This window comes from Alexandromys fortis, unplaced genomic scaffold (assembly GCF_014885135.2).
Source record: "Alexandromys fortis isolate MF-2015 unplaced genomic scaffold, M_Fortis_MF-2015_v1.1 scaffold_218, whole genome shotgun sequence".
Classification (NCBI taxonomy): Eukaryota; Metazoa; Chordata; class Mammalia; order Rodentia; family Cricetidae; genus Alexandromys; species Alexandromys fortis.
This window is the reverse complement of record NW_026068112.1, coordinates 1811440-1839099: the sequence shown is the minus strand read 5'-3', so window position 1 is coordinate 1839099 and position 27660 is coordinate 1811440. Positions and strand designations below refer to the sequence as shown.

The window sequence follows — 27660 nt, the reverse complement described above, 5'->3', positions numbered from 1 at the left end:
TAGATCCCTGATCAGTTATGAGAGACATCTAAAATAAAGTCTCATTTTAAAGAACAGTTTAAATGACTTCTTGAAATAGGGCCTGCTTAGGAGCTAAAGGCGCCTGTTGCCAAGCCTCATGACTTGAGTTCAGTCCCCAGGACCCACACTGTGGAAAGGAGTCTCAAATTTATTATTTGACCTCCACAATTGTGTGCATGCATGCATGTATACAGGAATGCTACAAACACACCAAACACACACACACATACACACAATGTTAAAAAAACAACAACAAACTTTTGAGTAGGCCCCCAAATTATCCAGGAAAATAAAGGCAGGAGTTTCAGTATAGATATGCCATTTAAATATTTAATTTAAATAAACCAAGACAATCTGATTTGCAGGATTTTTTTTTAATTCATGAAATTACAAGTGATTGATGAGAACAGAACTTACTTTGGAAATAAGAGGTGAACCATCCCCATCCATTACCTTCACCCACCAGAGCTTGGCACCCCAGAACTCAGAGGAGGAATACATTCTCCAATGCCCCTTCCCATCTCTACTGGGAGTCATCTTCTAACCCCAGGCAAAGATCTGAATCAGGAATCTCACTTCCTGAGAAAAGCAGAGATCTGTTGGTTCCCATGGAGGCTGGGGACATCTGGTCAGAGAAGCCACTAGGAAGCCACAGGGACTAGATGTTTGCTTTTGGGACCTGTGTAAACAGTCCTCGTGGTTCCCAGACAGGGGGTGGGCGAGAAGGAAGATGGAGCCCTGAGGAGAACCAGTCCCCACCGCCTTACCCAGGCTTTGGAAGCCCTTCTCCCGGGGGCTGGCTGGCAGAGCAGCCTGTGGGGAAGGACAGGCTGGCCCCAGCGAGGAAAGGCTGGTCTCTGGAGAGGTATGAGTGCAGGCTTAGGAAAGGCAAGGGCAGCATCCCCATCTCACACTGCTAAGGCACTGAGAGTAAAGCAGCAAGGCCGGGATGGTAAAGAGAGACGACAGGTCCCCTAGACCCAGTGACGTGGAGAGAACAAAACCATTGCGACTGAAGAGATGCTAGGGACTACTCGTGGGCCCATGATTGTGCAAAAAGTATCCGAAGTGGGTAGAGCCACACCTGCATGTCCATTACCCATAATGCTCCCTCCCCTGCTCCAGAGTGGGAGGAATAAAGGTTGCAGGGATCCAGGGAGCAGAACATTGGGTATTTCCCTGAGCCATATGGTTAAATATTAAAGAAATAAAGCTTTACATACATGGCAATATCCACCCCTCCCTGTCCTCTGCAGTCCCCCTCAGTGGATATGTTGGCCATTAGTCCCGCTGTAAGGGAGATGACAGAGAGGTCAGAACCTACAGCAGGCCTATCCACTCTTCCAGTGGCAGGGACAAGCCCACCATCAGCTCATTGCTAATGTTTTATCACCCTTACTCTGACCCCTCCCAGTCTTAAGTCTGAATCAGGTCACCCATAGGAAAAAAAATGACTCAGGCAGGCAGGACAGAGCAAAGCAGAGCAGGGGTGGCTGAGATAGGCTTCAAGCCCGTATGGTCCTTAACAGAGCATGCGCTAACAGGAGCTGGTCTGCAGGTTGCTCTCTGTGAGCAGGGATGCGATGGATGAGGGGTCATAGACGCTGTCATATTCCTCGTCAGAGCTCAGCCCCTCTTGTTTGAGGGCCGCCTCAGCAGCTGAGCGGGAAGCTTTCCGCCTGAGTCGGAGAGAGAAGGGGCAGGACTGAGACCATCACCCTTCCACACTAAGACCTAAAGCTAGCACACGGTCCCCTCCTCACCAGGGATCTAGGGAGACAAAGGGAATGGTGGGAGCTAAGATACTAAGACCTGACTAGTCTATCTTCTAGGCAGGGATAAAGAACTACATAGTTCTCCTTATCCAGCTTGGGAGGGTCCATTCCCTACCCCCATGAGCATGGTGCAGAGCAAGGTACAGAAAGGTGGCCATACCAGGCTTCCTTTTCCAAGGCTTTGATCCGGGCCTGGAGCTGTTCATTGACTTCATGCTGCTCCTCCAGCTCACGCTGTGCCTTCTTCCTCAGGCCGTCCAGCCGCTCAATTTCCTCTTCGGCTTCATCCACCTGCCGCTTCAAAGCCTTCACCTTCAGGCTTAGCTAAGCAGGACAGGGTGTCCCCATATTAGGAAAGCTTACTCCAAGGGCTGGAACCTCCCCTGCAATGTTCTGACAAGGGACAATCCCCCCTCACCCATGCTGTGACTTTATGTAAATCCTCCAGCCTCAAGGAATTGTTGAGAGGCAGGTTAGGGAGCTAAGGAGACAGACAGTTCAGCCAATAAAGGAAATAGATTGTCATGTAATCTCCCTAGGACACACTAGCCAGCCAGCCTAACCTATTTGGCAAGTTGCAGACCAGTGATAGATTTTGTTTCAAAAAAGAAAAAGATGGAAGGTGGACCGATGAACAAGACACATGGTTGTCCTCCAGCCTCCACACACGTGCACATTTGTGCACATGAATACACACATACACCTACACACAAGCACAACCCAAAGGTTATTTGGGGATTCGGTGAATTCATGACATATAACCCTTAGAGAAACTAGCACACGCAATTCAAAGGCTATAACTACCCTAGGCTAGACCTCTCAAACTAATCTCTGTCCTCACACAAGCAAATACTAAATGCGGAAGACTTATGGGGACAGTGGCCTTCAAGAGAGCACCTAACGTACTTCCCTGTGGCTGCTGTCCACAGGGTGCCATCCCTCACCCCCGTGGCTGCTGTCCACAGGGTGCCATCCCTCACCCCCGTGGCTGCTGTCCACAGGGTGCCATGCGCTCACCCCCGTGGCTGCTGTCCACAGGGTGCCATCCCTCACCCCCGTGGCTGCTGTCCACAGGGTGCCATCCCTCACCCCCGTGGCTGCTGTCCACAGGGTGCCATCCCTCACCCCCGTGGCTGCTGTCCACAGGGTGCCATCCCTCACCCCCGTGGCTGCTGTCCACAGGGTGCCATCCCTCACCTGGTCTTTCTGGTCGTTGACATGCTGCCTCTCGTCATCGATCTGAATAGAGAGCTCTTTAACTCTCCGTTCTAGTTTTCGATTGGTGGACTGCAGAACTGTCTTCTCTCTAAGAGCAGGAAAGCGCGGTCTCTAGCTTTGCCATCTCTAAGGAATCCTTTACTTAGCACTGACCACCTCCAAGGACTTTCCTGTTACGAGCCTCACCAACGGGTCGGGAGGATTCTAGGGAAGTCCCAAAGACCCAGGGGTCATTCCCATCCCAGAATTTCCACAACTCTGCTCTAGATCAGGAGCAAGGAGTGGGGAGAGGGATGACTGACAGGTTCATATCACCTCTCCTCAGCTTGCAGCCGCTCTTGTAACAGTTGATACTGGGACTCAAGCTGAGAGAAGCTGGCACTGGGTTTCTGGAAGCCTTCTGAGCTGGCCAAGCGGGTCTTCAAGTCCTTGTTCTGAGAGAGATGGGAAGAGACCATGGTTAGCATGCCAGGTGGTCCTCTGTCTGGCCTCCTGAGTCTATCCCCAGACTCCTTCTCACCTGTCTCTCCAAGGAGATTTTGTCACACTCCAAGTCCTGCCGAGCAGACCTCTCCTGCATGAGCTCCGTCCTCAGCTGATCCACCTGTTAGAGATGAGGGAGAATTAGACTCGGGGAAGATCACAGCTAAACCTGCAAAGTAAGTCAACAGAACCAGATCCCTGGAAGACACTCTCTGAACCCCGAGTCCCTCAAATTCTCAGGCAATTAAGTACTCTCCTCCTAGAATTCCCAGCACCCTATTCTCAATGGCCTAACTAGATTAGAGAAGGCCATCATACATCATACATGAAGCTACCTGCCATTGCCCCTTCCTCATCACATTGGATTGTATCCCAGAAAATCAGTTTCTTGCAAGCAGCTCCCAAAAGGCTACTACAAAATCTGCGAAAGTGAAGTCTGAATTGCACTGGAGACCTAAGATGTCTCAGGCACCAGGAATGCGGGACATTTGCAGTGGGAAGATACAGGCGCCGAGAGGAGCTGACGGGAGAAGAGAGAGAGTGAGTGCTACAAGCAGCAAAGCTGCGGGGAAGGACTGCCCAAGACCAGTGAGGCAAATGATGTCACCAGGAGCCCTGGACGCTGGATATAGGTGTAGAGCTTACAATTAAAACACTGCTTTGAGTCTCAGAACAGATTTTGAACTTTGGACTTCTGAACAGTATCAGAACTGGAAGACTACAGGAACTTTTAAAGTTGGACTGAACGTATTTTGCATTATGATATTGATAGGGGTTTTATGGAGGGGAACAGTGGGATACTATAGAATAAAGTGATGTTTGGAAGTGTGCGTGGTGGCACACACCTTTAATCCCAGCACTCAGGAGGCATAGGCAGGTGGATCTCTGTGAGTCTGAGGCCAGCCTGGGCTACAGAGCATGTTCCAAGGCCAGCCAGACTATATAAAGACCCTGTCTCAAAAAACAACAAAAACAAACAAAAAAGTGACATGATGGGTGTCAGATTAAAAGAAGAGGTTTTAACTGTTCAAATGGGAGGAACAATTTAAAGAAGGCTCCCCAAATCCCACAACCAGGACTCCTGAATTGAAATAGTCCTCACTAGGGTCAGCGCAGCCTGGACCACCAGGGCTTTCCGCAGACTCCAATTCTTGGCTTCCTTCCACCTAAGGAAACCTGTCTGCCCTTTCCCAAGCAGAGGAGAGCCTGAAGCAGATGCCTCACCAGACCCCCCAGGTTATGAAAGGAGAGCAGAGCTATCTTTGAGAGCTGGGTGTTACGGTGGGGAGTAGTCACCTGGTCACGGCCACGGTTCACACGCTCGGTTAACAGTTCCACCGTGTTCTTTTCTTCATCTAACTCTGCCTCCAGCCGTGAGACTTTCTCCTGAAGCAGAAGGATAAAAGGTCAAGCCTGTCCCAAATTCTGGGCCCTCGAACACCAAACGCAGATCAAGGCTCCCATCAAAACTTCAGTCCCACAGATTTTTCCCCTTACACATTCCGGAAACCTTCCGCTTGCTCCTGCTTGCTCAAAACCACCACGGAGCCAGCGCCCTCTGCTGACCAGGAAGGCGAACGCTAGAGAAAAACTGAAGCTCCTGTTCCCCAGGGGAGGCCAGGATGGAAACCCTCAGAAGCAGCATTCCCAGAGTGTGGGGAAATTGGAAATTTAGGTGGCCCAGCAGTACCATACAGAAGAGCATGGATTCGGGTCAGCCTCCTAGGCCTGGACACCAGACCTCCCACGTTCTGGTGCGGGACCTACTCCACTGGAAAGTGACTTATCTCTGCACCTCAGGTCTCCTATCTGTGAAATGGAGTGAGACCGTCTACCTCCCAGGTAGATTCCAAGGATGAGTCTTAGTGCCACGCCCACAGTGCATTATATGCTTGTTGCTATTATTCTTACACAAGCACAGCAAACTGGAGGCTACCATTCACTCTAAGGGAGGAAAGCCATGCTCAACTCCAGCTAGCTAGTGACATGCAGAACTCAGGTCTAAGAGGGTCAGTGCTAACACTGTCCAAATGCAAAACATGACAGAAATCCAATTTTTTTATATGACATCTATAAATTTCTCAACATCTGCATTTAGTTCATAGCTTAAAAAAAACTTCTTGAATTATTATCTACATAGAAAAAGGCTTTGGATACATTGGCTCCTTTTCCTGCTCAAAACTCACCGCGCTAGCCCCAAACCGCCCTCTCTCCCCACCCAGCCTGTCTGTGCCTTTACCTCGAGGCTCTTCAGTTGTCTAGTCTTGTCATCCTGGGTGCGCTTCTTGTTCTCAGCCTCCTGCTCCAGCCCCTGCAGTCGCTGGGCCAGCAGCTCTTTGTCCAGCCGGGCTGTGTCCCGCTCAGCTTGGGCTGTCTGCAGGGCCTGCCGCAGCCTTTGCAGCTGAGTCCAAAGACAATACACAACAGCTCAGCCTAGTTGAAATGTAGGGGTAGAAGGTGGGAGCGGTCTGCCCATGGGAAGAAGTACTCCACCATGGGCATTCTTTAGCGCCAGGCTGGGACCACAGCCTGCCCTGAGCTGCCAGCTCATGGTGAGAAACAATCACTTCTAGTTCATTTTCCTCATTGCCTTAAAACTCACTGCACAAATGGGAATCACTTGGGAGTTTTACTGGGGAGTAGGCACAACTGTGCCTATTTAAAGAGGTTTTAAAAACCACCAGTCTGCCAGCATTGGGGAGGCAGAAGCAGGAGTTTGAGGCCAGCCTGGTCTACAAAGCAAGTTCCAGGGCAGCCAGGACCATCCTACAGAGAAACCCTATCTCAGAAAAACAGAAAATAGACAAAAACAAAAAACTTACCAATCCTGTCAGGCATTAGTGCATGCCTTAAATCCTTTAGCGCTTAGGAGACATAGACAAACAGATCTCTGTGAGTGTAAGGCTAGCCATGGTGAGACCCTATCTCAAAAAAAAAAAATCCTAGGTCCCAGATTATGACCTAAGTAATAAAAAATTATATTGAGACATTACCATTTTTAAAAAATCTTGGACAAGTCAGGCAGTGGTGGCGCACGCCTTTAATCCCAGCACTCAGGAGGCAGAGGCAGGCGGATCTCTGGGAGTTTGAGGCCAACCTGGTCTACAAGAGCTAGTTCCAGGACAGGCTCCAAAACCACAGAGAAACCCTGTCTCGAAAGAAAAAAAAAAAAAATCTTGGACAAGTGGTTACACACCTTTAATCCCGACATTAGGGAGATAGAAGCAGGTGGATCTCTGTAAGTTTAAGACCAGCCTGGTCTACAGAGTGAGTTCCAGGACAGTCAGAGCTATACAGAGAAGCCCTATCTTGAAAACCAAACAAACAAACAAAAATAAAAGCACAAAAAAAAAATTTCAAGATTTTTAAAAACCTTCCCAGGTGACTCTGATGTGCGGCATCCCCTTCTGTCTGTCCTCATGTGAACAACCCCCCCCCCAACTCCAGTGGTTATACCCAAGTCTGCGCCCCAGCACTCCGGCTCACAGCTTCAGTGAGGGGCAGTGACCTTCAAACCAAGGACACTTTTCTGTCACTTAGGCTCCTACCTCATCCTGAAGCCGGCTCAGCCCCCCTGAATTCTTTTCGGCCTCACTGGCCCAATCCTTGGCCTGGCGCTGGGCATCAGCTACTTCCCTCCGGGCCTTTTCCTTGTAATCTTCCATCTGGGACTGGAGCTGCTGCAGGGCTAGCTTGGAGTCATCCCCAATCTGCTCCAGCTAAAATGCAGGGGAAAGTGTTTACTCACACTGCACCTCTACACGAAATGTTCTCTCCTGTGTGCAGTCCCAGCTCCCAGAAGTCTCATAAGAGCTTCCTCTGCCAGGCAGCCCTCTCCAGCTTTCCTGGTCTACATCCCTCGTATGGCGAGTGTTCAAATGTCTGAACAAGAGACTAAAGAGATGCCTCAGTGGTTAAGAGCACTGCCTGCCCCTCCAGGGGACCCAGGTTTAGTTCTCAGCACCCACAGGGGAGCTCACTGCTGTCTATAACTCCGGCTCCAGTTTTGCTCTCATACAGGCAAACATGCAGGCAAAACATGAATGCACATAAAATAAAAATAAATAAAAAATTAAAAAAAGAAAACAAATGTCTGGATAGACCATAGCTTTATCACTTATTTCTGGTCTCATTTTCCCATCTATAAGATGGGATAGCAGGGCTGGAGCGATGACTCAGTGGTTAGAGCACTGGCTGCTCTTCCAGGACTCGGGTTCAATTCTCAGCACCCACATGGTGGCTCACAAATGCCTGTAACTCCAAGATTTGGCACCCTCACACAGACACACATGTAGGCAAAACACCAACGCAAATGAAAAAAGGTAAATAAATTATTTTTTTTAAAAAGATGGGATCACAACAGTACCTACATTGTTAATATTTATAATAGTGGTTGATACTAAGTAAACCTTCAATGACCACATTTCTGCAAACTTGCGGTGACATGGTTATAAGATATACCACTAAAAAAGAAACTGCCTACTGAACTATGACAAGCCCTTAAGTACTATTTTCAGAGAAAGTAAAATGTTTGTTTTTCTCAATTGACATTGCTAATAGTTGACCTTGCTTTGTAAAAATAAGATTGTGAGGAAGAACATTACCAGCAGAAGTAATTTGATTTCTTTATTTCACTTGCTTCTTCCTCTCCCCACAATTTAAATAAAAAATAAGATGACTCTTATGCTTAGGTCTTTGAGACTTCTAAAGGAAAGTCCAAGAATGAAGACCCCCCAGGGCAAAACCACTGATATGTAAGTGGGATATCACATTGGGGCTGGGCATGGTAGCACATAACTATACAGTTCAATCCTAGTTTTAGCTGCATGAGATCTGTCTCAAAAAAAAAAAAAAAAAAAAAAAGGGACGAGAGATGGCTCAGTTAAAATAACACTGATCTTCCAGAGGACCTGAGTTCAGTTTCTGGAGCCCACAATGGGCAGCCTCTAGCCGCAGGAGACTTGGTGCCCTCTTCTGACCTCCTTGGGTACTGCACTCACATGCACACAGATAAACCCTGACATAGACACAGGTATATAAACCCAATTTTAAAATAACAGTAAGAGTCAAGTATGGTGGCACACACTCTTAATCCCAGCACTTGGGAGGCAGAGGCAGGTGGATCTCTGTGGGTTCAAGGCCAGCCTGGTCCACATAGTAACTTCCAGAACAGCCAGGGTTACACAGAAAGACCCTTTCTCAAAAAATAGAACAAGATAATAATAATATAAGCTTTAAAAAAAAAAAAAAGGAAGATTTGGCCCAATCCTCTCTTGAGAAAAATGGACTTCACACAACCTACCCACTTCCAGAGCTAGTTTCCTACGGGTCCAGGCAACCTGTGTTTACTTACCTCTTTGTTGAGTCTGTCCACAGTCTTGTTCAACAAACGCTTCTGCTCCTCCAGCTCTGCCTTGCTTTTTCGGAGGGCCTCCCGCTGCCTCCCCTCTTCCTCTAGGGCCCGGTTCAGTGCTTGCTGTTCCTGCCCAAGGCGTGCCAGCCCCCGCTGGGCCTCTTCCAGCCGGACCTCCAGAGCCCGCTTGGCAGCTGCCAGGCTCCCCTCCTCCTCCTGGGCAGCATTCAAAGCCTCCTCTAGCTGCTGTTTCTCCACCTGTGAAGAGGGGACGGTTGGGCTGAGAGAAGGCAAAACTTAGGCAGGAGGAGGGGAAAGTTGAGGAGTTACTAATGAAAAAGATAGTTCCGGCTGTGGTGACACACCTCTAACCCCAGAGCTTGTGAGGAGAAAGCAGGCAGACCTCTGTGAGTTCGAGGCCAGCCTGGTCTACATAGTGAGTTCCAGGCCAGGTGGGGCCATATAGTTAGGCCCAGTCTCAAAGAACAACAAAGAGTGGGCAGTGCAAATAGGCTCAAGGAATGAGCAAAAAATCAAAGCACAGAACAAGCAAAGGGAAGGGAGGCAGGAGACAAAAATATCAGTGCAAAATCTGAAACATTCACACCAAGTCACTCCAGGAGAAAAACCCAAGCTTAACAGGTATGATGAGGGCAAAGGAACAGCCCATGAAGGCTACACACTGAGAAGGGAGTGCAGGGCGTGCTGGCACACTAAAACCAGTGGCTGAATACTGAAAAAGGCTTGATGGTATGGTGGAGCTAAGTCCAGGAGTGCTTACCTCCAGCCTGCGCACTTTGTCCCGAAGTCGTGCCTCCGCCGCTTCCCCACCCTCCGCCAGGCCTCGGGCCTCCTTCAGCTGCTGCTCCAGACCCAGGATGCGCCTTCGGAACTCATCGTTTTCCTCCTGGGTCTCCCGGAGTGTAGTTTCCACTGTTGCCCGACGCTGCCCCAGCACCATGGCCTCTGCCTCTGATGCCAGCTTAGCCTGCGGACAGTGGGAGAACTGGCTCAGACCGTGGGGCTCAGGTGTGTAAACATGCCTATCCAGGAAAACGGGCCACCTAAGCACCCACCAGAAGCTCACAAGAGCCAGGCATGGAGGGGGAGCCCCAGCCAGCGACTCCTCATAACCCTACCCCTACGTAGATACAGCCTCCCCTGCCATAATCTGCTATTCACCACACACGAGCCTCCAGAACAGCTCAGTACATACCCATCACAGGTAGCTTTGCAGGCTCTGGTTTCTCAGCCCTCCTGACCCCTCAGCCTCCACCTCTGAGCCCTGGGCCCACTCCCCTTGCCTTGGACGCCTCTTCACAGTCCTGCCGCAGTTGCTGCAGGGTCTTTTGTAGCTGGAAGTTCTGCTGTTCCAGGTCTCGGCCTCGATCAGCCTCGGCCCTCAGCACTGCCAGCTGCTTCTCTAATTCCTGGTCCCGCTGTCGCCCAACCACCTCCTGGTTCTGCCGCTCTGCCTGGAGCTCTTTAAGTTCCCCCTGGGTGCGTCTCAGCTCCTAAGGGAACGAAGACAGTGAGGATAGCTAAGAAAATAGGACTCTTGTACATCATGGAAAGGAGTATACATGCTAAGGCCGCTTGAGAGAAGAATTCAGATTCACAAAAGCTGAGCACAGGACAAAGCGAGCTTGTTCTTAGTGACATGCCCATGAAACTGACAGTTCTCACAAAAATTTGTTCATAAATACTCATAGCAAGATCAGTCACCGTGTCAAGCACAGAATTTCCTAAATTTGGAAAATGAACAAAATACACAAAATCAAGAATAGGACATTATACAGCCGTAAAGCTGGGTAAAGCCAGATGTGGTGGTGCACACCTATAATCCAACACACAGAAGGCAGAGCCAGGAAACTCACACGTTCGAGGCACCCTTGCTACATAGTAAGTTCCAGACAAGCCTGGACTATGTGAGACCCTATCTCTAAAACCTAGTATCAAGTAAACAAACAAAAAGATGAAGGCACTTGGTACCACACAGTTGAATCTTGAAAAAAAAATCACACCAGATGAAAAAGATGAAGGCCAGAAATCAAAAGCTACAAGTAACAGAATTGCAATGATATGAAATATCTACCTTATACAAATCTGGAGAGAAAAGGCCATCAGGGCATGGAGAGAATGGCCACTAAGGAGCATTGGATGCTTTGGGGGAGGTTAAAATATTCTGTAACTAGGTAATGGTGATGGCTTCGCCGTACAATGAATATACTAAAAACTGCCGAACTGTTGACTAGGAGAAATTTGGGGCCAAGTGTGGTGTTGCATTAATCCCAGCAAGAGGAAAGCAGAAGCATGCAGATCTCTGTGAGTTCAAGGCCAGCAAAGTCTACATAGTGTGACCATGTGTATAAACAGAGGAATTTTATAGCACATAAGATATAACACGCTTTTTAGCTTTCAATTCGGAAGAGGCTATGGTGCAACTTTCTTCAATCGTCCCTAATCCGGGTTTATCTGACACCGGCTACCTCCACCATGCTGCCAAGTTTGACCCCAAGGAGATCAAAATCGTGTACTTGAGGTACACCAGAAGTGAGGTCGGCGCCACATCTGCTCTGGCCCCTGGGTCTGTCTCCAAAAAAAGTTGGTGATGACATTGCCAAGGAAACCAGTGACTGGAAAGGTCTAAGGATTATGGTGAAACAGACCATCCAGGACAGACAGGCCCAGACTGAGGTGGTGTCCTCTGCCCTGATCATCAAAGCCCTCAAGGAGCCACCAAGAGACAGAAAGAGGCAGAAGAACATTAAACACTTTCGACAAGATCATCAACAGAACTTTCTGGAACTATTAAAGCAATCCTGGGTTCTACACAGTTTATGGGCTGCAATGTGGACCCCGCCACCCTCATGACATCGTTGATGACATCAACAGTGGTGCAGTGGAATGCCCAGCTAGTTAAGAAGCAGCAAGAGAAAATATTTCAATAGAAGACCATCTGCTAATCAAAATAATAATAATAAAAATATATAACACAAAAACCATGAGGACAAAGAATGAACTCATGACTAAAACAGGACTGGAAGTCAAAAAAAAAAATACCAAAAATGTGAAAGAACAAGTACTAAAGCATCTTAAATTGTCTTTCAAAAAGGCAGATAAAGTATCAATTATGGTTCCTTTAGTTATTAGGCATTTTTGAAATTTATAACTAGCTAGCAAGACTGAAGGGCAGACCATGCAGTACTCTAGTGTACACACTAACCAAACTCATTGCAAAGGAAACACAGCTGCTATCTGGTTTGTGCTGGGCTTGGTTAGTCTGCTACCCTAATTCATATTTTGTTAAATATTCGATAAATATACCTCCTATTTGAGGCATAATAATGAATGAGATCATCTGGAGAACTGTCAAGCGGCCATGACAGCTGACACAGCCATAGGTTTCAGACTCTCCTCGGTATCTGTAACTTCACAACAAATGTCATCCCCAAATAATTAACTGTGCTCTTTTTTGTTTGGTTTTTTCATGTTTTTTTTTAATTTGGGTTTTTTTTTTTTGGAGGGGGGTTTGAAATATTTATTTATTTGTTTATTTATTATGTATACAATATTCTGTGTGTATGCCTGCAAGCCAGAAGAGGACACCAGACCCCATTACAGATGGTTATGAGCCACCATGTGGTTGCTGGGAATTGAACTCAGGATCTTTGGAAGAGCAGACAGTGATCTTAACCTCTGAGTCATCTCTCCAGGCCCCCCCAGGGGGTCTTTTTGGAGGGAAGATTTGAGGCAGAATCTCTGGAGCCCTGGCTGTCCTGGAACTCAATATGTAGACTAGGCTGGCCTCGAACTCATAGAGATCCACCTGCCTCTGCCTCCCCAGTGCTGGGATTAAAGGTGAGCCACCACCTGGCCTATTAACTGCTTTTCTTATCCTTCATATACTACAATACCAAGAGTATGAAACTGGGTTTAAATTTTATGACTTTCTCATGACTCTTTTATGGACCATATCCATGAATGAAAAAAGGACTGACTTTCTAAAGAAGATCAAAGGGAAGTGTGTGTCACCGTCCTGCCAGCAAGACTGTGGCTTGGGAAACTGGGAGATGCAATCAAACACTGGGCCCCTTAAGTTCTATGTCCAGACTCTGCTATCCAAATAGCCTTCGGATTACACTTTGGTTTCCAAAGGTCAGCCAAGCAGGCTGACCCAGCATTCCAGCCCAGGGATTATATTTCTCAAGGTAAAGTAATAAGCAGACATTCTAACAAAACATTTGCTTCGTCACGTAGTTAATGAATTCCTTCCTGGAAGAGCAGTTTTTGAAGTGCTAACCAAATTAAGGCTCTGAGCCTGCAAAAATGACCCTGGAGTTTTACAAATCCACATGTATTTAGCTTCCTATGATGTCTTCTAAAAGGTAGCCAGCAGCTTCTGCCTATACCCCAACCTGGCTGCTGATAGTCTTTTTCTTTAGGAAACTCTATAGCCAACGAGGAGACCAGTCCTGAAGAACTGGACAGCCAAAACTGAGCTGCTAGGATGAAGCCTGAAAACCCCACTCCTGGACACTGCCCCACTAGCCCAGGCAGAGGTGCATCAGTGAGGCAGGAGTCATCCCAACATGCAGTCAGGCCCCAGGTCCAAGTACCTTTTTGAGCTCCTCAACCTGGTGGGTATCTCTTGCACCAGCCCGGGCCTGCTCTAAGTCCCTCTGTAAGATCTCCATCTTCTCCCCAAGTTCCTCTTCCATCTCCTCCTTCTCCATCCGCAGCTGCAGAAGTCTGAGCCCAACAAGGTTAGAAACAAAAGACAGAAGATCAAGGTGAGACTTCCCACATGGGGAGATTAAAAGGACAAAGGGAACAGCCCTCTGGAGGCCATTGCCACAGGCACCACTCTCAAGGAGTAGATCTGGAAAATGCCAGCTTTGGAAAGAGTATATGGGAGAGCCCCGTGGGAGGGAAAGGCAGTGGGGTAAAGAGTCAGGTTAAATGCCCCCGAGAAAAGCAGGACGGTCTTACTCCTGCTTGGTGGCTCTCAGCTCCTCCTTGTTTTTCTGGAACATACTCTGCCAATGACCTGTCTCCTCTGAGGTCTCCTCCAGCTCCCTTTGCAGCTCCCGGACCAGGGAAGACATCTTCTGCCTCTCAGCTTCCAATGCAGCATGGTCCTACGGAAGGAGGCAAATGGGCACTCAAGGTACCTTCATGTAAAGGTAGAAGAGGAAGATGAGGCCCAGAGAGCATCACAGAGTGACAGTGTGACCCCTGGCCGTGTGATGCTAAGAAGTGACAGTCAGCCTCCCTGTGATCTGCAGGAAGCCCCCCCCCCCTCCAGTATTTCCCCATGGATTTGGCCACACATCCTTATGCTATTTCTAGCCTGTAACTCCTCTCTGCTCTGGAAGGTTTCCTAACCATCGCATATGTCCTTTAGGAAGGTCCCTAATTACAATCATGAAAAGTTAAAAAATACACGAATAAGGCAGCCCCATTCCCTGGCAGTGTACTCCTCTCCCACCCCAGTTCTTGTCACATGCCTGGGTCGCATCTTGCATGCTCCGGCGAAGCTGCTCCGTGTCTCTCTGGTATTGCAGCCGGACGTGTTCCACTTCCTGGTCATGGGAGGCTACCTCCTCCTTCAGGGCCCCCTTCAGGGCTGTCAGCTCCCGTTCCCTCATCCTTAGCTGGTCCTCAACTCGTTGTTTTCCCTCTAAGACCTCTTCCAGAAGTTCCCGGGTCTCTAACAAGTCCTGGAGAAAGGGAAGGTGGAAGCTCGGGCGGGGGACCATGTTAGGATTCATTCTGTCTATTAAAAACTCAACCACGAGACTGGAGAGAAGGCTCAGCGGTTAAGAGCACTGCCTGCTCTTCCAGAGGTCCTGAGTTCAATTCCTAGCAACCACATGGTGGCTCACAACCATATGTAATGAGATCTGGAGCCCTCTTCTGGCCTTCAAAGGTACAAGCAGATAGAACACTATATACAAAATAAATAAATCCTTAAAAAAAAAAACTTGCCAGGCAGCAGTGGTGCACACCTTTAATCCCAGCACTTGAGAGGCAGAGGTAGGCGGATCTCTGTGAGTTCGAGGCCAGCCTGGTCTACAAGAGCTAGTTCTAGGACAGGCTCCAAAGCTACAGAGAAATCTTGTCTCGGAAAAACCAAACAAAAACAAAAAAAAACAACTCAACCACTTAGCCAAAAATACTTATGAGAGCTTGTCAGGGTGGCATATGCTTCTAACCCCAGTATCTAGAAGACAAAGGCAGAAGAATTACAAGCTGAAAACCAGAATGGACAACTTCGTAAAGTCCCACCTCCAAAAAGAAAGAAACTATACTTTGTATTAGTATAGTATTAGGAGCTTTTTGCCCTCTAAACTATCTGGAGTCTAAAGCAGAGCTGTCATCTGGTCTCTAACCTCACACCACCTTTGAGTGTGCCTGAAAACACACTGAAGAGCACTGGTGAACACCTGCCTGCTTTCTGCACTTCAAACAGTGGATGAGCAGACCTGGGGATGCTGCAGGGACCGAGGCTAGCACACACACACACCCCTTCCTACCTTTACGAGAATCTCCTTTGCAGGCTCAGGATTCTGGCCCTGCTTCAGCTTGATCTGTAGCTCCTTCACCTGGGTCTCCAGCCCATGCCGTAATCCTTCTTCCTGGCCCAGGAGGAGCTTCATGTTCTGAAGCCTATCAAGAGATGATAGCATGGATACTATGCTCTGCAGTTGCTGGCTTACCATCCATCCATCCATCCATCCATCCATACATACATACATACATACATCCATTTCAACTTCCTTTAAGTCTCTAGTTTTTGCACATTTGGTTTTGAAGGAATAGAAGGACCTTGTCAAATTGGGCAAGCATTTCACCAATAAACTACACCGTACCCCTATTCAAATCTTTTTTTCCTTTATTATATTTTTATTTGTTTACTGTGTATATATGTGTGAGGGAAACATCTGAGAGGTAGTCAGACGACAACTTGCAGGAGTCATTTCTCTCTTTCCAACCTGTGTGTCCCAGGGACTAAATTCAGGTCCTCAGGTTCTGTGGTAAACACCTTTATCAGCTGAGCCATCTCCAGGCCCTTGCTCAAACCTCTTTTTGTTTTGGTTCTTTGAGACAGAGTTTTTCTGTGTAACAAACAGTCCTGGCTGTCCTGTAACTCACTCTGTAGACCGGGCTGGCCTTGAACTGAGAGATCCGCCCTGCCTGTCCCCCCACATGCTAGGATTAAAGGTGTGTGCCACAACTGCCCAGCTCTCCTGTTCAAATCTTAAATGAACATTTATTCCCACTACTTCAATGAAAACTGCGCCCTGCTCCTTGGTCGCACTCGCCACCGACAAGAGTTACAGTTTACCTGCCCACACTCCACTTCTCTACACTCTGTTCCCTGTCTCTGGAGCGAAGATTCTGGAGAGGAGGGCCCTGCCTGCACGGCTCACTGATGTTCCTCAGGAGCCCACACCAGGGTCTGTCACATAGACAACATCGGTCACAGACAGAAGGCATCTGCTACACTAGTGAGTAAATCCTCAGTGACCCTGCAAGGTAGCTCATATTTTTAAGGCCATTTGACAAACTCAGAACCTCAGGCAGGCATGCCCAAGAGCCTATCTCCAGATCATGCGCTATCACCATTACACAGAAAGGGAGAAAGAAAACAGTCTCCGCCTCCCTCGCATCTGCCTCCTACAGACCCCGAGGATGGACCTCTAGGCCTGGCCCAGGCCCTGAAGCTGACCCCAGTGCTCCCCCAGCGGCACTCACTCCTTGGCACTCTGCTGCGCCTCTCCCTTTTTCCTCTCCAGCAGCTCCTGCAGTCGGTTACACTCCTCTGCCTTCTCCTCCAGCTGCCTCTCTAGCCCAAGCCTGGATGGTTCCAGCTTCTGCCGCTTCTGGGAAAGAAATGGAGAACTGGAAAAGCTTGTAGACAGATCCGGAATAGCTCCAAATGGCAGCACATGCCTATAATCCTGACACTTGGGAGGCAGAAGCAGGAAGATCACCGTAACTTCAAGGCTAGCCTGAACTACGCAGTAAATTCCAGGCAGTTAGGGTTAGAATGAAATCTTGTCTCAAAAAAAAAAAAAAAAAAAGTCTCCTAAGTGTTCTAGTGATAATAACCATGAGTCAGAATTACTCAGTGAAGCTGATCCCTGATTCTCAGTCCTCAGACACTGAGAAACACTTGTTTTAGGCTGTTAAGTTTTAGAGTAATCTGTTTTGCAACAAATAAGAAGTATATTATCATCTTCACTTAGTGATCAGGAAACGGGATTTGAATACTTGAAGAACTTAACTGAGATTAGTTACACAGCCAACAATTACTAGAATCAAAGTTGGAATCCATTAAGTTTGATTCCACATAACCATTAATCTGCACCAATTTCTCCTTAAGAGGAAGTAGCATTTATAAAGGGGCATTTATAGAGGGGCTGGGGCGGGGGGGGGGGGGGGGGGTGGGGGGGGGGGGGGGGGGGGGGGGGGGGGGGGGGGGGGGGGGGGGGGGGGGGGGGGGAGGAAGCATGGTAGAGTGCCTGCCTAACATACACAATTCCTGGGTTCCATCCCCAGCAAGGCATAAACTGTGCCTAGTTTATGGTGATGGACATCTGAATCCCAAATTTAGGAAGTAGGGGCAAGAGGGTTGGCTGGGCGATGGTGGTGTGCATGCCTTTAACCCCAGCACACAGGTGATCTCTGTGAGTCCGAGGCCAGCCTGGTCTACAGAGTGAGTTGCAGGATGCCCAGGGCTGCACAGAGAAACCCTGTTTCAGAAAAACAAACACAAAAATAAAACAAGAAGTTCTGGGTCATTCTTGGCTAACGTAATAAGTTCACAGCCAGTGCTTTTGAGACCCTGTCCTCCAACCCTAAAAAGAAAAGTAAAAAAACGTGTCCATATGTTTTAGAGGAGAGTGGCTTCATCATCTCACCCTTCTCTGCAACTCACTGCCACAGCAAGTCCCCTAACCGCCTCATCTTCAGATTTCTCAGAGAAGACCCTCCGACATACTTTTCTTTGCACAGTCACTGTAACAATTATGTATTTACCCAGAGCAGTATCTGCCATAAAAATTACACTCGATAAATGACATTATCGTCACCATCGTAAGTATGATGAGAAAAAGACTCAAGACAGATAGGATGTAAGCAGTTTTGGGTTTTTTGTTTGTTTTTGTTTTTTGAGACAGGGTTTCTGTGTGTAGCTTTGGAGCCTGTCCTGGAACTCGCTCTGTAGACCAGGCTAGCCTTGAACTCACAGAGATCCACCTGCCTCTGGCCTCCCGGGAGTGCTGGGATTAAAGGTGTGCACCACCACCGCCTGACCTTTTCTGTTTTTGAGACGGTTTCATGTGACTCAGTCCGACTTCAGACCTGATAAACAGCCAGAGAGGACCCTGAACTCCTGATCCTCCTGCCTCTACTTTCCGAGTGTTGGGCTTACAGGTACCACCACAACTGGTTGTGTTCAGTACTAGGGATTGAACCTGGGACACTTTGTGCATACAAAGTGAGCATTCTATCAGCTGAGCTACACCCCTGGACAGAAAATAGCAAGTTTCTCAAGCTTCCTCTGAGCAGTCAATAGCAGACCCCAGACATGGACACCAAGGGATAATGAAAAGAAAGTAGTTAGATCTCCTACATGCTCCCCACCCATGAAGTCCCAGAGAAAGTCAAAGGCCTTGCTGAGACTAGGACACTGACTTATTCTATCACACAATACAGACAGGACCACTCAGAAGAGCCGGCCCAGCTGGGCATGAGTCCAGCAGAGCAAGGAAGATCTCTGTGAGTACGAGGCCCAGACAAGGATACTCATACTCAGTAAGACGCCCCTCCCCTCCAGTCTAGCTCATCCCTGGACATCACCTTCCCCGTGGTCCTTCACTCCCCCCACTGCACTGCCTTACCTTCACCTCTTCATCCAGCTTCTTCTGGAGCTCCTCCACTTTTCGGGTAAGTTCATTCTGCCCTGCCAGGGTCTTCGTAGAAGCTGGAGAAACCATCTGCCAGAGGTATGGGGGAACCAGCAGGTGGAAAGTGAGCCCACATCCAGATCCCTAGAGGTCCTCAAGGTGCTAGTCCTGACCCCAAAAGGTCACTCACCCCCAGAGGCTGCATCTGCTCCAACACCAAACTGACCTTCCTCCTCACAGAGACTTCACTTTCTGAGCTTCTGGGGGACAGAAGGACCAAAGCAAGGGTGAACAGAGGGGAGGAAGACCAGGAAAGAGGAGGGACAAGAAGCCAGAGGGACAAGAAAGGAAGTGTATGTGCCCACTACTAGGTGGACCCCACTCACCCCTCCCTGAGGATGCCATAGATGGTGGCCTTTACATGGTCCACACTGCCTGGTGCAGCCTCCCGCTGGTCTCGGAGAAGGTCTGGAGTTGATTTGAACTGGAGGGAAAATGAAGGGGGAAACAAAAGGAAAGGAAGAAGAGAGGAAGGGAGAAAAGATCAGGCCAGAGTACTTATGTGGTCCAAATGGAGCACAGGCAGTTGGGAGACAAACAACACTGCTCAGGCCTGAGGAACAGCCCCCCAAAACGTCCAAGCAGGGTAGATCTCTGCACATCAGACTTTTCTCAGTAACCAGCTGTGACCTGTGTCACAAGTAATCTGTCATTAACGCCAACAGATGTGCTGGATTTGTAAATGCACTCAGTCCTGAGTTAAAAAGGAAAAAGACTAGCAGGGGAGCTTCCCATACCCTCCAGCCTGCACCAGCAGTGCTAGACCTAGCAAATATCTGTGTGCTGATGACCGCCGAACGGCTCACTCCCCATGCTCCGTTCCATTCTCCTTAGAATGCACCATGAAAGTAGGCTGTGCATGTGGACATTGAGTGGATAAGATGGGGAACAAAAGACAGACTTTCGGCCCTGTGCTATCTGAATTGGCAAAGGATTCGTGGGCGGATGCGAAGCTGGGGTTGGCAGTGGGGAGGGATGCCATCTGACCTGCACCACGGTGGGATCCTGTGCTTTCTCCCGCGGTTCCTCAAAACTCTGAAGGACCCAGTCTTGGGTCTGCCGGGACCGGCTAAAGCTGCTGAGAGGGCTCTGGCTCTGAGGTGGCTGCTTTGAACTGTCCACGTGGTTGTCATACTTTGTCTCAGGAGTCCAGTGGTTGGAGGACTGGCGGTCCCGATCCTCGCGGGTATCCCGTGAGAGCCGGCTGTCCAGACTCTGGCTCCGCTTGCGCTGTTCGTGGGGAAGTGTCCGCATGCGGCGTCCAGTGCGTCCGCGGACCTGGCCCCCGGTTTGACTATCAAACTTGTTGATGAGCGAGTCCACTGAAGACAAGGGGGCGGTGTCAATGGTGTTAACCGGGGGCTTCTTTGGAGGGGTTAGCTCCAACAAGCTGGCGCTCCGACTGTTAGGACCCACCGAAGCAAGCCCTGTGAGGGAGGCTTGAGACTGGGACCGGAGCAGTCTTCCGTTCCAGTGGTCCCTGGGCTCCTCATCAGATGTGCTACTCTGAGAAGGGGCGGGAAACCCCTTGACTTGAGAGTAGGGGTTCTCAGGGAGTTCTGAATCAGAGCTCAGTGCTGCTGGGGACCCCCGGTTGTTGGACCCCTTAATTTGAACCCCGAAGGAGTCGCTGCCTTTCTCTCCACTGTTAAGCACCACAAAGGGCTGTCCCGCAATGCCCTGCACGCGCACAGCGACCCCATAGGTACTGGCTCTTGCATCCTTAGCAGGACGACGCCCAGTGCGACGAAGGGTGCCCATCTCAGTAGCACCCTCTGGCTCTGTGATAAAGCGAATTTGGACTCCATGGTCTACAGGGCCCCGAGGATCAGCCATCATGTGTGCCTGCTCCACATGTAGGAGGGGTCCTAGAATATGAAGAAAACAGTTTTAGTTGAGGAGCCTGAAGTAGAAAGCCAGTTTTAGGGAACACTGCGTTCTACAGAAAACGGTTCTCATATTTTATCTGAGCAGCAGAAATGCAGTACATGGAGTCTATCCCCGGTTTCTGACTGCAACTTCTCCCAAGTGACGCTGATACTCGCGGTCCACTTTGAGAAAGCTGGGAAGGTAGTTCGTGAATAGACAGCTTGCCTAGTATGTACAAGGTTTCTCCAACATAGGAAAAAAATAAAAATGAAACAGATAACATACTTTGAGACCCAAGATCCAACAATAATTCATTTCCTTTATGCAGTCCTGGGGATTGTGGCTTAGTACGACTTCGAAGATACAGCACCTACGGCACAGATAGCCAGCGGTCTCTCCCACGCCAAGGCAGGCCCCTAACCTGCTTATCTGATTCTTCCACTCCCTTGAAAAAAGCCTCCTAGTGCAGTTTATTAAAATATAGAGATGACAAAATGGGCACCCATTTCCGGGAAGACAAACTGCTACTGACAGCAGCGATGTGTCCGGGGTGAAGGTCCTGAGGGCTGGACACACAGACGGGTTTACTCTCTGGGCTTTCCCTGTGTAGCTTCCTGTCTTCTGAACTTGATACCGTGTAGACTAGCACCTACCTCAGAAAGGACTCTGGGCTGGGTTGTGACTCAGTGATATAGCATTTCTCTAACGTGTGTGAGATCCGGATTCAATCCACAACACCAAGACAGAAAAGTAAGAGGAGGGAGGACTTAAAAAAGATTTTTTTTTGAGACCGTGTCTTACACGGTCCAAAGCTGGCCTCACACCCTTTACGCAGCTGAAGATGACCTTGAATTCTGATCCTTCTGTCTCCACTTGAGCACTGGTATGACAAGGGTGAGCTCCTGGGCAGTCTGGGATGGAACGAGGGCTTTCTGTGCCAGGCAAGCAGTCTACCAACAGAGCTTTGCTCCCACCCTTTCAACATAGGTTTCAGTGTGCCAGCCCAAGGACCTAGAGCAGGCAGGCTGTGGGACAGAGCCAGGGCTATCCACAGGCCAACTTCCTGGTCCACACTGCCCAAGCGTAGCCTCAGTAAATGGAATGCCTTCTGTGCTCTGGTTCCTGGAACTGGGGAGGGAGGTTTTGGTCCAAGCAAATTAAACAACAAACGCAGCTTCCTCACTTCTGCTGGTCTCTACTGGAGCCCAGCACCAAGCTGGAGGGAGGAACCTCAGGTGTGCCAGACAGAAAAACAATCATACCCAATCCAATCGCCCTGTGGGGCGCTGGGCCAAGGAAACTTGGCAAGGTCCCTCTCAGAGATAGTAGAGGCTCTAGGAAGCCAGAAACCAGGGCAGCTGAAGGGAGGAGATGGGCAGAATACAGTTGGGAAAGGACTGGGGAGAACCGGACACTGAGGGCATTCTTAGCAACCCCAGACCTTCCCAAATGGAGGGAGAAACCCTTTATTGAGAACGATTCACTTTGGGGATCCTGGGGCTGTGACTGACAGGAATGCACCTCCTCCATGACACAGCCCACACACACTTTTAACACAGAATATTTAAGTTTGTGAGGCAGTAGGGAGAAGCTCTCCACATTACTCAAGAAAAAGAAGAAGCACCAGAGAAGTGGTTCTCAACCTGTGGGTGGCGACCCTTTGGGAGTCAAAGGACCCTTTCACAGGGGTCACCTAAGACTGTCGGAAAACGCTGATATTTACATTATGGTTTATAGCAGTAGTAAAATTACAGTTACGAAGTAGCAATGAAAATGCTTTCATTGTCTGTCCCCACAACAATGTGAGGCTCTGCATTAAAGGGTTACAGCATCGAGAAGCTCGAGAACCATTGCTCTAGAGTCAGCACGTGTGAGTATGAGACAAGAGGATTACCAGGAGTTCAAGATCAGCTTCAGCTGCACAGTGAGACTTTGCCTCAATAAAAATACATAATAAACAAGCTGATCGCCTTCTTTTTTCTCCACATGCAATAATTTTATTATGTTTACTTTTTTTTTTTTTTTTTGAGAAAGGGTCTATTATAGCCTACCTAGGCCGCTCCTGAACTTACTAAGGAGCTGAGGAAATTAAGGTTCTTTCTTTGGGAGTCTTAAGTTTCATCAATATAAGAATTTATGGACACAGAAGGAAGCTTACAAACAAGAGTTTGAGAAAAAGCAATAGGACAGGCAAACTGTCAATCACAGCAGATGCCAGGAGGAGGGAAATGGAAAGAAGTTGCCAGAAGTAGAACAAGGGAAAGGCATGCATTTAAGAAAGCAGGCAGGATGGGGGCTGGAGAGATGGCTCAGTGGTTAAGAGCATTGCCTGCTCTTCCAGGGGTCCTGAGTTCAATTCCCAGCAACCACATGGTGGCTCACAACCATCTGTGAAGAGGTCTGGCGCCCTCTTCTGGCCATCAGGCATACACACAGACAGAATATTGTATACATAATAAATAAATAAATATTTAAAAAAAAAGAAAGCAGGCAGGTTTAGTAATGGAGGTCAGCACCCAACCTTACAAGGCAGACAAGCAGCTACATGGCAGACGGGGAAGGGGCTTCAGAGGAAAAGAGAAAGCCCCGTGTGTGTGTATGGAAAAGCATGCCCAAGTTTGGCAGATAGCGAAAAGAGAAAGAAATAGCGGTGCTTCTCTCGCTGGGAAAAGCAGAGTTTCTTGCAGAGATCCCATCATTTACATATATTCCCAGCAGGTTTACCTCAGTTTACCTCCACACACTTACTGAAGAGATTAGTTCCTGTCTCTTCCACTAGATAAAGAGCTCCTCCAGGGCAAAGACCAAGACTCCCAGCTACCCTCCGCCTGGAACTTGGAGAATGTAAATGAATACTCTTTGAAGGCAGTGTCCTGACCAAGGCAGACTCTCCCAGCAGCAGAGAGATATGCCCGTGGATGTCTCATAGCATTCCTTGTGCCTTAGTAAGGAGACATCTTCCTGGTCTGGACTCTCTGCCCCATAGATGTACCTAAACTGCCAGCTCCCAGAAGTCACATGATTTATTCATGATGAAGTTCTGCCCTGTCAGTGTATCTGCAGATCTGGACAAGGAGCTCCCATGTAGGCACAGCAAAGTGTCCACCGCTTGGCCCAGGGTGCCAGCCAATGTAGGGGTGCTATCCAGTGCTCTCCTAGGTTCCAAAGACACACCCCCACCCTCAACTACTCTGAGTTCCAGGACTTGTGGGTCAGGGGCCAGGACGGAGAGATCTTTAGGGTGGGTCAGAAAACAGAGCTCTAAATGATTCAACGCGGAAAACCCGAAACCTATCCGCCTTCAGTTACAGAGGACAGTGGGGTGGGGCCAAGAGAGCAGAGCACTCCAAGGCCTTGCATAAGCCCTAGGCAGGTAAACAATGGTCGCGACCAACAACACGAAGCCCAGGGCCTGTGCTCTCACCAGATGCCTGACCCTCTTTTCCCTCTCCTGGCACATGCCCAGGGCATTTCTCACCAACTGTACTGTGGGAAAAGACCAGGCCAGAAGTTAATTCAGTGCCATCTGTCTGCCTCTGCCATCCCTGTCTGAACCCAGGGAGAAGGCACGGTACACCTGTACCAGACAGCCACTTCTCCCCGAGTTACTCATTAGCCTGCCCTGCCCCAATTCCATCACCTCTGGCCCAGCCGTTCGCAGCTGGCTTCCAACCAGGAGTGACAGGGTCCCTGGACTTCTGGCAGGAAGTGGGGGGTGGGGTGGTTTTGGGTGTGTGGAGGAAGGGCTGATGTACACAGGGCCAGGCGATATGCTAGATGCTGAATAACAGCAGTCAGACGGGGGAAGAACTAAAAGAACATCGATCAGAACCACCTCAGTGGTAATTTAAAAAAGAAAAAAAAAGCAAACAAATGGTCAAAATTAAAAAGGCAAGTTCAGCGACTTATCATTGATAAGAAGGCTCCTTGTAGGCCCAAACAGAACACCCCCCTAAGGGGACTCCAGAATAGGTCCACTAAAAAGCAGAAACCTGAGAGCCAAGCTGGAGCTGCTTGGCCAGTGGGGGTAAAAAACACAATGAAGAACTGGGCCCTTGCAAACTGGCTGGACTGGTTTAAGAGGCAAAGGGAAGGGAGGGCCTGGGAGGCTACCCTGGGAGCAGGCAAAGCAGACCAGAGTGGTTCCCCACCACAGCAGTGGGATGAGGCCAGGAGTGGAGCTCTCCCCAGCCTACCCGCCAGGGCCGAGGCTCTGGAGGCGGAGGCAGAGGTGGGGAGGGAGGAGGAGGCAGGAGTTACAGATGCACCTGGAACGTGGTGACAGGCCAGTTTGTGACAGGAAGACTTTGTCTCCCTCTACCACTCCCTCTCTGGCTCCCAAAGTTGCATTCCTGGTCTTGTACTTACCTACATCAACTCCCAGGCACTTGGCTCTCCCCTCCCCTCCCACGAGGGTAAAGGCAGGCAAGTCTGCCTGGGAACCACAGGAAGCCAGAATCCTCTTAGAATCAGGCAAATCTCTGAGCTGACAGTCCCCAGAGCCAGACCCATACTCCCAAATACCCGGGAAAGGAAGGTGCCCTGGACCATGTAGGCAGCTTGTCTACAAACATAGCGGTTGCTAATTATTTCCCAATTACAGCAACTGTCTTCAGACAGAGCATCAAAGGGGCCAAACTAAGGTTGACTCTGCCTCCACTGCCGCCTAAGGCAAGGAAATTCACCTCAGAAGTTGTCTGGGGCCCAGTATATACCTCTCATGTGGCCTGGGAATTTGGAGATGGCATTCCCTTAGTCTTCTGGTCTCCTAGGGGGTTCTGCTTGTTTCTCTGCACCACTAGTGCCTACAGTGTTATCACAGATCCGGAATCGGGACTCCTGCTAGGGTTCCAAGGAATCAAGAGGATTCTGTAATGCAGCAAGAAAATTAGCTGCACTCCCAAATCTCGTCAGTGCCCCCCAATCCAGAACTAAAGGAAGAAATATATATTCTCTGGAAAGGAAGGGTTGACATCAACCTCAGGGAAGAAGACACAACTTATAGGTGGGTGTGGTGACACACGCCTGTAACCCCAGCGCAGTGTGGTGCCTGCAATCAATTCAAGGTCAGCCTCCTCAGTACGAAAACTTCAAGGCCAGCACGGACTACGTGAAACCCAGTATTCAATCAATTCACGATCCACTCCCCCGAAAAAGCAAGCATTTTCAGTCATTTTTGGGGTCCAGGGATTTATGATTCTTGATGCCCCTCTCTTAGAGAACACACACAGTTCTTTCTAGAGGAAGAAGGAAAATTCTCCCTGGCCTGAAGAGAAAGACAGAAACAACCTTAAATAATCTCACACCAAGCAAGGTGATGGGGGTGTCCTCATATCCCGACCTTAGCGTCTTAATGGCAACCGTTTTCACCTGTGGGCAAACGGTCAGAGAACGACACCACATTTCAGAGCACTTCCAAAGCCAGAGGAGGGTGTCAGAGGCCAGCAAGGACTGGCGGGGCGGGGGGGGGGGGGGAGTCACCCCCACACCAGCACCTGCTGATATCGCCACCGCAGTCTCTAAACCCACGGCGGCACTTCCATTCGCTCCAATACGACTAACCCTCTCCCACCCCGACGCTGGTTTCCAAGAGAAATTCTGCCCCAAGGGCCAGCGCCTGACCTCCAGAGATCGGAGCGCTGAAACGCTCGATGCCCTGGGAATAACCTTACCCTCAGGTGCCCCACACCTGGCACGGTACCAGTCACTTACTTCTCTGGGCACCGGAGCAGTGGCCAAGCTCTTAGTTCTGCCACCGCACTCTGACCGCCCCTCCTCCTAAACTCAGCACCTGTGCCCAGGAGGAGGAGGGCATCTGGCGCCTCCACCCCGCCCCTCAGGCATACTCCTGCGGGCCCACCCACCTCGCAGGTGTCCTCGCTCCCCGCAGGCTCACTCACCCGAGTCGGGCTCGGTGCTCCCGGGCTCACACACCCCGCAGGGGCTCGCGCTCAGACCGCGCAGCACGCGCGGCTGCAGCCCAGCCCCTCCGAGATCTGAGCGCCCTCCTCTCCCCCCGCCCACCAACCTGTTACTCCCCAGGAGCTCCGCCCCCATTGGCCGTCACCTCCCGCTCCGCCTCACCCCTCCTCCTATTGGTCGGCTTCCCGCAAGGGGCGGGGCAGCCACCGCGGGAACCCAGAGCCGGGGTCCCCAGCCCGGTGGGCGGGAGGGGCGGCGAGGTCACGTGGGCTGGCGGGGCGCCAAGGGGCCTGAGAGGCCATTTTGGGGGCGTCGGGGCTTTGCGGATCGGGATGTCTGAGCGCCGGAGCATCCCCTGGGCTCTGTGGGAAGCGCCTCCCGCGTGCTCTTCTCTACGCAAATCTCGGTCCACGGCCCTTTCCGCCCTTCATCTCCCTCCGCCTAAGCCGGAATACCGTTCTGTCACTTTCTGCAGAAAATTTCTTCATAGTCTCCCGACGTCAGCGCGCCCTGCATCTATGCTCGCCTGCCTTATCGGCAATCCGAACCAGAACTCCATTCTTGGGCTTCTGGCCTCCATGATCATTTTGCAACCTTTTTCTCTGTGCTATTTATCATCTAATTTACATCATTCTAAAAATCATTTTCATCCTTTTGTCTCCCTATGATAAGCTCCGCCACAGCTGAAATCTTTTTCTTTTGTTTCGTTCGCTTCATCTCAAGCGCCTATAACAGAGGCCAGCACATATTTGGGTCTTAATAAATATGTGTAGAATGAATGAATGACGGGGACCGAGTGCTGTAAATTTACAGGCATCAGAATGACCTTCGGTGTGAGCAGAAAGGGACTCAGTCACAGATTGTAAATCCGTCTTTTTTGAAAGCCTGTCAATAAGTAGGGCTTTTGACCCCACTAGACCAAGAGAGTCTGGGGTGCTTTGCCTGCAAACTGAGGGCAGTTAACCTTAAAGCCGGCTCCTCGTGTTAACCGCTGAGGTACGTTAAAAGATTGGCTTAGCTTACCTTGCTGGGCTCTGAATAG

At 49.6% G+C, this 27660-nt stretch overlaps 1 protein-coding gene and 1 pseudogene across 6 annotated transcripts; one reads left to right on the top strand and one right to left on the bottom strand.

The window, feature by feature from the left end:
* Positions 1 to 323: 323 nt before the first annotated feature.
* On the bottom strand, positions 324 to 27660 carry Cgn (cingulin). 6 transcript variants are annotated; one of them, XM_050124549.1, is made up of 21 exons: positions 27642 to 27660; positions 19815 to 20695; positions 19154 to 19251; positions 18958 to 19027; positions 18762 to 18857; positions 16612 to 16739; positions 15390 to 15522; positions 14361 to 14573; positions 13843 to 13991; positions 13470 to 13602; positions 10155 to 10364; positions 9632 to 9838; positions 8851 to 9108; positions 7046 to 7216; positions 5737 to 5898; positions 4794 to 4883; positions 3535 to 3618; positions 3330 to 3448; positions 2994 to 3102; positions 1957 to 2120; positions 324 to 1700 (listed from the first exon to the last, which is right to left on the bottom strand). In XM_050124549.1, the coding sequence occupies exons 2-21, from the start codon at positions 20664 to 20666 to the stop codon at positions 1559 to 1561; spliced, it is 3588 nt and encodes a 1195-aa protein (XP_049980506.1). In that variant the 5' UTR covers positions 20667 to 20695; positions 27642 to 27660; the 3' UTR covers positions 324 to 1558. The 6 variants fall into 6 exon arrangements, with proteins under 6 accessions (XP_049980506.1, XP_049980502.1, XP_049980504.1 ...); XM_050124545.1 differs by lacking the exon at positions 27642 to 27660 and adding an exon at positions 26597 to 26709; XM_050124547.1 differs by lacking the exon at positions 27642 to 27660 and adding an exon at positions 26561 to 26686.
* On the top strand, positions 10384 to 13460 carry LOC126489953 (60S ribosomal protein L12-like; annotated as a pseudogene).